Source organism: Protobothrops mucrosquamatus, unplaced genomic scaffold (assembly GCF_001527695.2).
Source record: "Protobothrops mucrosquamatus isolate PMUCROS unplaced genomic scaffold, P.Mucros_1.0 scaffold1860, whole genome shotgun sequence".
In the NCBI taxonomy this organism is placed as follows: domain Eukaryota; kingdom Metazoa; phylum Chordata; class Lepidosauria; order Squamata; family Viperidae; genus Protobothrops; species Protobothrops mucrosquamatus.
Window position 1 is genome coordinate 304,032 of NW_015387989.1, and position 9,602 is coordinate 313,633.

A 9,602-nucleotide genomic window follows, 5' to 3' on the forward strand; every position below is an offset into this window, starting at 1 on the left:
TAAATCCCAAACAGGCACTTTAAAGAGGGTTATAGTGAGCTAAAGTTGAAATATTGGGGTGCAGTGAACTCTGTGGCTAGGAAAAGAGTGGGGGACAATTCCAAAAATTCTGACACCACTTGGAATCATTTTATGGGGAAGGGAGTTAATTTTCTCTGCCTTGTATCTTTTATATTTAGATAGATCTTTTTAATCAAGATATGTCTATAAAAAGATAGGTTTATTCATGGTTCTTTTGTTTTGTTCTATTTTTTTTACACATGTGTAGCTGTAGATGGTCCAAATTCAGCAAATTGTGCATTTATTTCTGGAGGATTTGTTTTTCCCATTTATATTGTGACTACATTTTCCCAGCCTTCTAATCAGTCTGCAGCTTCCATTAACGGGCAGTAAATCCACCAGATTGTTTCTGTAGCTATCAAATGTCACTGTAGTTTTCTGACATTCTGAGACACATTTCCATTCAAAATAGAAAGGAACAAATAAAATAATGTTGTCAGAGAAGGATTGTCTAGCTAACAAATACATAAACCAACCTGACGTCCATTTGTAATAATGAAATTAATCCTGCATGCAGAGAAATACAAGTGCTTACTGTTAGTTGGCAATAGTTATCTATACCGACATTTCTGTGCTGACAAATATATTTAATTGAGAAAAAAAAACTTAGCAACGTGTGTAGCCGATTTCTCAGTGGTCTCTCAGCATAGTGCTAGATACCTCATGCCCTCATGTTTGAGCATCGCCCAGAGAGAGATAAGACCTCGGCATTTAGTTGTCGGTGGCTTAGCAAATTGAGCAAACATGGAGGGTAGCAAGGTTGTCATCGGTCAGCAGTTCTTTCCATAAACTGGCTGTAACGTTATTACAGGCTCCTTTGCAGAAATGTTCATCTTACCTTCGCTCGCTTAGAATTAACGCTAAGCACAGTTGGGCACTTGCCAGCAACCTTAAATAGGTGAGATGATCTCATAGAACCCCCCAAATCAGGGGGTGTTTACACCCCGCCAGATGTGTGGGCATCAAGAACCTAAGTAAACTCCAGGGCTGCCAAAGGTTACTGACTAGGGCAGAGATTCCCGCTGGATGGGCTTGAGCGCTAAGCATGTTCTCACCATCCACGAGACAAACGAAACCAAGCAAGGGCACGTCCACATCCTGCTCTCTTATTCCAGCCCCTGTGTTTGTAAGAATCTCATATCCTTTTAAAAAAGCCACATTCAATTGTTTTAAAAAATCCCATTGTGTAGCTGCGTCAGCTTCAGACTCCTCACATACAAACTGAGATCTTGTGGGGATCAGAGGGATGGAAGGGATCTCTCCTCCGCTGCTCTTCTGGGGCTTTAATCTGACCCCAGGACGCCCGGGGCCCAAGGCTGCCTCGGGAGAGAAGAACCCAATTTTTAGGTGTTTTCTGTGACAAAGCAAAACTTTTCTCTTGAGTGGTTCGTGTAAATACTGTCTGGCTGAAAGAGGCTCCTCTTCCCTAAACCCAGCACTTAAACGCTACTTCTGCAAAAGAGTCACACTTTGCTTGATAAAACCCTGAAGCCGCAGGGTGAGAAATGATGCAGACAGAACCTGACCCAAGGTCAGTGGAGGGCAGGAGGACGCCTGCGTGACCAGAACCCCAAAGAGAAGCAGAAGGAGCTGGCATTCCTCCCTCCCGTATCTGGGACAATGTCAGGGACGGTTCTCATCATCACAGAGGGCCAGGCCTGGAGGAAGAGCAGGCAGGCAGGCAGGCAGGGCATCCCTTGATCCAGAGACACAGCAGGAATTTTGAAGCAGACAAACATCCATACATCCATCAGGGATGCCCCAATTTGGTTTCCTGTTCCGAGCAGGATGCAGATTGTCTTTGTTTGCTTAAGTGATTCTTGGAGGCTAGCAGCCCGTGGTCCCCTCACTGGAGTTTTGCCTGGGGTGAAATGGGTGATCCAGAAAAGAGGCACTGGCTTTAGCAAGAGACTCTTGTGTCTCTGCAGTGTATTCCCTCTCCCTCTCCTTCTCCCCTGTGTTTTTCTCTCCCCCACCAATGTAAACTTTTATACTCCATTGTTTCTATTTGCTTGCTGTTCAGTTTTCTCTTTACTTGTGTTTTGGGCCTAAGCATGTAAGCCCCTCGCTCGCTCCCAGAAGACAGGCTTCCTCTTACCTACTTTGTCTCCCCCCATTTCAGAATATCGATATCACCAACTTCAGCAGCAGCTGGAACGATGGCTTGGCGTTCTGTGCCGTTCTCCATACTTACCTCCCAGCACACATTCCCTACCAGGAGCTGAACAGCCAGGACAAGGTACGCCGCTTGCCCGGAGCTGCCCAGGCCAGACTCCTCCTTTCTAGGCACAGCCCTCGCAGCTCCCTTCTTCTTCACCTCCGTTTTGTACATCTGCAGTTCTTTCTGTTAGTGTGGATAGTTCTCAACTTACGACCGCAGTTGGGATGGGAAATTCAGTCGTAAGCTGTTGTGGTCACAGGGCAAGGCCCCCACCTTACTTGTTTACTGTTTTTAGGGTAGTCATTACGCAAATTGCAGGGTTGTTAGTCCAAATCACGTGGTTATTAAGCAAATCCATTTTCCCAAATGGGCAAAAAACGACACAAATGGCAGTTGTGTGACCGTGGGAGGCTGCAAACAGTCGTCAGTGTGAGCTGGTCAATAAGCACCTAAAATGTGGGCAAGTGACTGGAGGGGCAGCCCAGTGTTTCACTGCAGCCAGAAGTGCCGTAAAGCAGCCTTTCCAAGGCTGTCATAACCTTGAAGGTCATTAAATGACCAACCATAAGTCAAGGACTACCTGCAGGCACCCCTTCCTTTTTCTTAGATTGCAACGTATTTATTTAAATGCTCTGGGCGAAGTACAGTTTTTACGAATAAATGGCTGGATGGGACTTGGTGTGATTCTGAGCCTCGTCTGTGGGCCAAGCCACCGCCCGAAAGAAGGCAAATGCGCCTGTCCCGGGCTAATGTTGCAAGATCGAATCCCCGTCGGTCAAGGGGACCAGAGGTTTACTCTTCCAAGCGTTCAGACGCGTGCTGGAGCCCATCGTTGGGGAACTTCTCCCTACCGGAATGTGTGCTTTGGGCTATCCTGTGGGTTGAATTTATATGGTGCCTTCCGGTTGGTTGGTTGGTTGGTGTGCTGATGGCTGGTGATTGGCTGTCTTTTCCTTGTGCCCTCCTTCCAACAAACAGCTGAGAAAATGTATTTTGTAATTTCCATTTCTTCTGTATTTAGCTTAACCTTCAGACATAGCCAAGTTTGTTTATTTAGCATATGTATGTAGTCAATCACCCCACTAAAATGTGACTCTGGGCAGTGTACAGACTGCAGCAGTTAAGATGGCATAATGTAAAAACAGTTCAAAATAATTAAACAAACAAACAAACAAACAAACCCCAAATAGAGGGAGAACAGCAGTCACTTGATCTTACACAGCCACCTTTAAGACTCCTCGTGGGATCCAGGTTTTAAGGACCTTCTGGAAGGCTAATCAAGATGGACCCCTGGGAGGAAAGGACATTCCAGAGGATGGGGGCCACAGCAGAAAAGTCATCCCACCCGGAGCTCTTTTGGAGACCCCACATGCCCCTCCTGTTGGTCTTGGTGCATTTGGTAGGTGTGAGCAAGAAGGGGGGGGGGTCCCGTGCCATGTAGGGATTTAAAGGTCAAAACCAGCACTTTGAATTGCACCTGGAAGCCAAGTGGCAGCCAGTGCAGCTTTCAGAAGACAGGTGTGGCATGTGCCTGCGCAGCTGTGGTCTATGCAAGCCAAAGCTTCAGGAGGTAGCCCCAGTACAGCATCTGCAGAAGACCGAGGTGTGAGTGGCCATGAGTGGGGAAAAGGGCGCAACTGCTGAAGGAACATGAAGTTGTGCAAAGGCCCACCTAGCCACGGCTGCCACCCACTCCTCAAGCAGATGCCCTGAGTCTACAGAGACCCCCGGATTGTACTCCAGGTGTGTCTGGGCTCCACCCCATGAAGTATCCAGGGTGATAAATTCCCCAGGCCAGAAGGGCCAAGACACAGAGGCTCTTGGTCCCGCTAGGGCTGAGCTGCAGCCTGTGGTTCTCCATCCGACCCCACAGTCTCCAGAAAGCAGGACAGGACCTCGGCCGCACTGCCTAGCTCAGCAGGGCGGAGAGATATGCCTGAATATCATCAGCATGTTGGTGACGCCTCATCCTTTGGGGATGGATGAGCACACCTGCCGTAGCAGCTTCATGCCGATGCTAAAGAGGAGGAGGAGGAGGAGGAAGAGTACTGATCTTGGCAGCACCCCATGACACGGGCTGAGGCTGGGGCCTCTCACTCCCAGTTAGCACCAACGGGCTCCAACCTCACAGAAAAGAAGGGAAGCAGCACAATACTCCCAGCCCACAGCACCGATCCAGAAGGACGCCACGGTCGATGGTACCTAAGGCCAGCGAGAGGTCAAGAAGAGCGAGGGCAGATCTCTCCCGCCAGAGATCATCTATATGTGCCACCAGTGCCATCTCTGTCCCATGCCCAGCCCTGAGTCCCAACTGAAAGGAGACCGGATGATCCATCCGGGGCCCTCTGAAGCTGCCGCCCAATCACCTCCTCCCCAGCCTTCCCTAAAGGTTCGACTAGAGCAGGGGTGTCAAACTGCTGGGCTGTGGGCCGGATGCGTCACGCGGAAGCCGCGCCCATCCCATTGCCGGCAATGGCAAAACTGTCCCGATATATTGCACGACGTCACGTGACGTCACGCGTTTGACATGTCTGGACTAGAGATTTGAAAGCATGTCTGGATTTGGTCCACTAGGGTGAGATCCAGCAATGGTTTCTTGAGGGGGTGTGTGTGAGGCAAAGGAACACTCAGAAAAGAGATCACCAAGGATTCTGCTAGGATTCAGTCACCTGACTCTCAGGCAGCCTTAACTAGCTGGGGGGATCCGAGGAGGGATGGCTGTCCTGCCCACTTCCCCAGGCCCAAAAGGAACTGGGCAAGGCTGCACCCCAGTCACTTCCCCTCAACCTGCATCCTAGCAGGCCCCCCGCTTGGAACAGACTGAGATGCCTGTGTCTGAGGGAGGCTCTCCCATCTCACTATCACTACCCACAAGGACTCTGGTGGCTTTCATTTAAAGAGAAGAGCAACCAAGATGATCAGGGGACTGGAGGCTAAAACCTATGAAGAAAGGTTGCAGGAATTGGGTACGTCTAATTTAATGAAATGAAGGACGTGAGAGCAGCCTTCCAATATCTCGGGCTGCCACAAAGAACAGAGCGAGTCAAGTTATTCTCCAAAGCGCCTGAAGGCAGGACAAGGAGCAACCTGGAACTAAGGAGGAATTTCCTGACAATGAGAACAATTAACCAGTGGAAGGGCTCGCCTTCAGAAGTTGTGGGCGCTCCATCACTGGAGGTTTTCAACAAGAGACTGGACAGCCATTTGTCCTTGATGGTGTAGGGTCTCATACTTGAGCAGGGGGTTGGACTAGATGACCTCCAAGGTCCTTTCCAGCTCTGTTACTCTGTTAAGCCATAAGGGGAGAAGATGCTTTCCTCAACAACCATTGGTAACACTTGAGCGTAAATTGTTACTGTTTTTTAAATTTATTTCTTGCTCCCTTGAAGTTTAAATGATTTATGAGAGAACAATAAAAGTATCTTAAGTAAATCTAACTATTTAAGACAGTAAATATAAGAAATAACGGAAAACTTTATTGTGGACAAGCAAACTATCAAAATACCCAGCAGGATGAACAGGCAGAGGCTCTCTTAGCTTTCTGAGAAAGAGCCATGGCGGCAAAATCTGGTAGCCTCTTTTCTGACTAACAAATGTGATTAAAAAGCTGTTTGTCTCCTGATTTTCTTCCCCGGTAGACTGACAGGCTTTCTTCTGAGTTACGGGATTCAGAGAAAGATCAGGGGCTGCCTGGACCCAGGGAGGATTCTCCAAAACAGTGAAGAGAAAAAAGGAGGCCTGGTAGAAAAGAGGAAAAAGAAAGGAGTGTGTGTGTGTGTGTTTGGCAAATTCAGATTTGTATTGGAGGAAAAAGCCTTTTCCTGGAGAGCCCAGGCCAATCCTGCGTGAGCCGAGAGGTCGTCTTCACAGACTGGGGTTAGTTGTGCTGACTGAGAAAGGCTCCTGAGGGGCTATTAATAAAAGACATTTCCACCCTGAAAAGAGGCCGTTTGGAGCCTCTGGAGTGCCAGGGAAGTGACCCTCGTGCCTTCCTCGCGGTCTCCCTCCCTCCCTCCGTGGGCCCTGCCTGCGCTTCCTTCCTCACCGCAGCTTCTCCGCTTGTCTCAGGACTGGCCTGTCTTCATCTCCAGCAGCCTTCTGCCCCTCGACTTCTGCAGCGACAAGATCTCCCACAAGCATATTTAACAGAAGAACAGTCGGAAGGGACCTTGGAGGTCTTCTAGTCCAACCCCATGCTCTGGCAGGAAACCCTGTACCATTTCTGACAAATGGTTGTCCAATCTCTTCTTATAAACTTCCACTGTTGGAGCATTCACAAGTTCTGGAGGCAAGTTGTTCCACTGGCTAATTGTTCTAACTCTCAAATCCCCAAAGATCCATTTTGGAAAGGGTTGAAACTGTCTGTTACAAATTTTCAGTGAAATTTCTTTAAGGGAAAAATACATTTTATTTCCATTAGAGAATTTTTGATAAATTGTGAAAGGCAAAGGACCCTGCAAAAACTATGTAAAAGTGTACAGGTAGTACTAATAAAGGAGAATGTTTGTAGCTCAGAGAGCGCCAAGGAGCCCCCGGGCGCAGGTAGTGCTCGACTCTCAACCATTCGCTTAGTGACCGTTCTAAGTTACAACAGCATGGGGAAAATCGACTTTTTAGACCGTTCTTCACACTTGCGACCGTTGCAGCATTCCCAGGGTCACATCATGAAAATTTGAGCGCTTGGCAACCGGCACGGACTTAACAACTGTGGCAAAAAGGTTGAAAAGTGGAGCAAAACTAAACAGATGCTTTGCTTAGCAACAGAAACGTTGGGCTCAATTGGGGTCATAAGCTGAGGACCATCTAGCAGTGATTAAGAGGGAAGACCTTTAAGCCATTTTTGGTATTTAAGTTATTTGCTGTGCAGTTACTGTGGCTTCACTCTGGTTTCAGAGAAGAAACTTCACGCTGGCTTTCCAGGCAGCTGAGAGCGTTGGCATCAAATCCACTTTGGTAAGTCCTTGCAAGGATGATCTCTCTCCTCCCTCTCCCTCCCTCCCCCCAACCCAGAAGGAAGACCTGATGACCACGTCACAAGGGACTGCTCTCTCTGCAGATGAGTGCTGAAGCTGCTTCACACAACTCAGTAGCACCGACGAATGCTAGTCAGGACTTTGGTGTCAGGAAGGTGGCTGGCCCTGACCTGCTTTCGGCTCCAGCCTTCTCTGGCTTTTTCGCAAAAAGTAGCCACACCTGTTCTCTCTTCATCAAGCTGGGGAAACGTTATATGCAGGAGAGCCCCCCCCCCCCAAGCAGGCCAAGGCCTTCTGCACTCTTGAAAAGGGCCTAATGGAGCTGGCAAAATCCCCTCTGCACTCCTCCAATGGGCAAGCAGCAGGCCTGAGAGGCAGAGCCTGCAGACTTTTATTTATTCATGTAATTACTGTTATAGTCAGCCTTATATTCAGGGGGGAAGAAGTTAATTCTCATGACTAGCATCTTTTTATGTTTCCGTTTTTTTCTTCTTGTTTTCTTGGTAGGATATTAACGAAATGGTACGAACGGAGCGTCCAGACTGGCAGAATGTTATGCTCTACGTCACGGCAATTTACAAATACTTTGAAACCTGAGAGCAGGAAAAGTGGGGAGAAGCAGAAGCTCAAAACTGTATCCTAAAACCAACTGGCATCTTCTGGGTAACCTTCTGGTCAGTTGAGCAAGCCAGGTTTAGTTACCAGAATGATTGTGCAAACTCAAGATTACGCGTTAACAAAGATTTCGTCCTTTTCTTGCCAGAGACTAAACTGAATATAAGCTGCAAAAAGCACAAAGCTAAAGAAGGTCATCTGATTGTATCACAAATACCTTTAAAGTGTTCCTAAAGGTTCAGTAAATATTATTTTTCTGACACCCTAATGCTCCCCAGAGCAGAAGAAGCGGCTTCTTGTAACCTCGTCAAAGCCACTTGAGATCCTCTCCGTCTCTCCAGCTAAAAAAAGTGCAAAGGTGCCTTTTCCTTGCCACCTTCCCCTGACTGCAGACGCGGCCACGTCAGGACTGTGCACAGCAACAGCCTTGCTCAGCCGAGGAGTCCGTGTCTTAAGGCTGCCAGCTCTTCCGAGGCTCGATTGTAATAAAGGTCCTGCCTCAATTGGGGGGGGGGAATCTGGGAGAGCAGGCAGATTATCCCAATTCCAGGAGACGCCCACATGGAGATCGGTTGACTTTTCCTTGGGAATAACTAACTTTTTTTCTTCTTGACTTTCCTTTTTGGTGGTGCTCCGGATAAGTTTGTTTCAGATGAAGAGAATGTTTGGACAGGACAGGATAAGCTTTTCAAAAGCTGGTCAACGTTTTGCCACAAAGATCTCGCCCCTGTGGGGCCTGCCAGTAGCTCTGCCGCTCGCCCTCCACCTGCTTCACTGCTGCTCCTGTAAATGGGTCGAAGTCAGAGGGGCTTCTGGGGCTTTCCCTACGCGTGTCCTATGAATGGTGCGTGTCCCGCTCTGCAGGCCATGCTCTTTGGTTTAACAGGTGGAATTAATCCTGATCAGGAGATGGAACAACTTTGGGCCCAATGCTGCCGGGGGGGGGGACGAGTGCCTCCCCTGAGTTGAGAGCAGCCGCAGCAGCCCAAGGACCAGGCAGCTCCAGGGAGTGTCTGGTGCCCTCCCCCCCCCAAGGGAGGCCCTGGCAGAGAGGCAGTGTTAGGATTGGCTGCCGGGCAATGAAAGGGGGGGTCACCCCTTCCCTGGAGGGGCCAGGTGGCGATCTGCTCACGCCAGAGGAAAACGCCTTGCCTTTTTGAAAACAAGTCTGTTACCTTTTGTTTGTAAATGTACTTTGCTTTTCCCCACTCGATGTAATTTTGCATTCTTTGATGTGCCTGGCAAAGGACTGTGAATGTTGCCGGTGTGTGAGCTGTCGAGAATATAACCCAGTTCCACAATTTAGCCTGGAAAGTCTCTGGACGGGCACTGAAACCAGACCGGGTCCTGAAGCAAGTCAGAATGAACTCTGAAGAATGTAGCCTGAAAGTTTTCTTGTGCCTCTTGTATGTCACCCACCGTGCAAAAACACTTTATAAATTGGTCGTGTCTGTAAGCTGCCTAGTGGGTTCCCAGTGCCCGATTTCTGTTTCTGGTTTTCCTCAAGGAGCCTGCAAATACTGACAAATTTGCCTTGGGATGGAGATTGGCATTACAGGAAATACACGGGGAACTTGCTCTGCGCCTCCCGGCATCCTTCCTTCCGTTTGTCTTAAAAGGAGTCTTGCACCAAACGGTGCCCTGGCCTCCCCTGAACTCTCTGGACCTGGTGATGGAAGGGAGGCAGCCTTCCTTCCGCTCTCTTCTTTCAGAGTCTAAATTATGAGGCCTTGTGTCTTGTGTGTCCCCCCCCCCCCCACACACACACCCTGTTTTGCATCCTATAAGAAGAC

The 9,602-nt window shown here is 48.8% G+C and overlaps 1 protein-coding gene across 4 annotated transcripts in view; it reads left to right on the top strand.

Moving 5' to 3' along the window:
• SPECC1L (sperm antigen with calponin homology and coiled-coil domains 1 like) overlaps nucleotides 1-7,894 on the top strand; it is a 49,530-nt gene extending 41,636 nt beyond the window's left edge. For 3 of the 4 annotated variants that reach the window (XM_015823401.1, XM_015823398.1, XM_015823399.1), the window contains exons 13-15: nucleotides 2,183-2,299; nucleotides 7,115-7,174; nucleotides 7,702-7,894. In XM_015823401.1, the coding sequence (XP_015678887.1) occupies nucleotides 2,183-2,299; nucleotides 7,115-7,174; nucleotides 7,702-7,791 (267 nt within the window). In that variant the 3' untranslated portion in view covers nucleotides 7,792-7,894. The remainder of the gene's footprint in view (nucleotides 1-2,182; nucleotides 2,300-7,114; nucleotides 7,175-7,701) is intronic. The other variant, XM_015823400.1, reaches the window with a different exon arrangement.
• The last annotated feature ends 1,708 nt before the right edge of the window (nucleotides 7,895-9,602 follow it).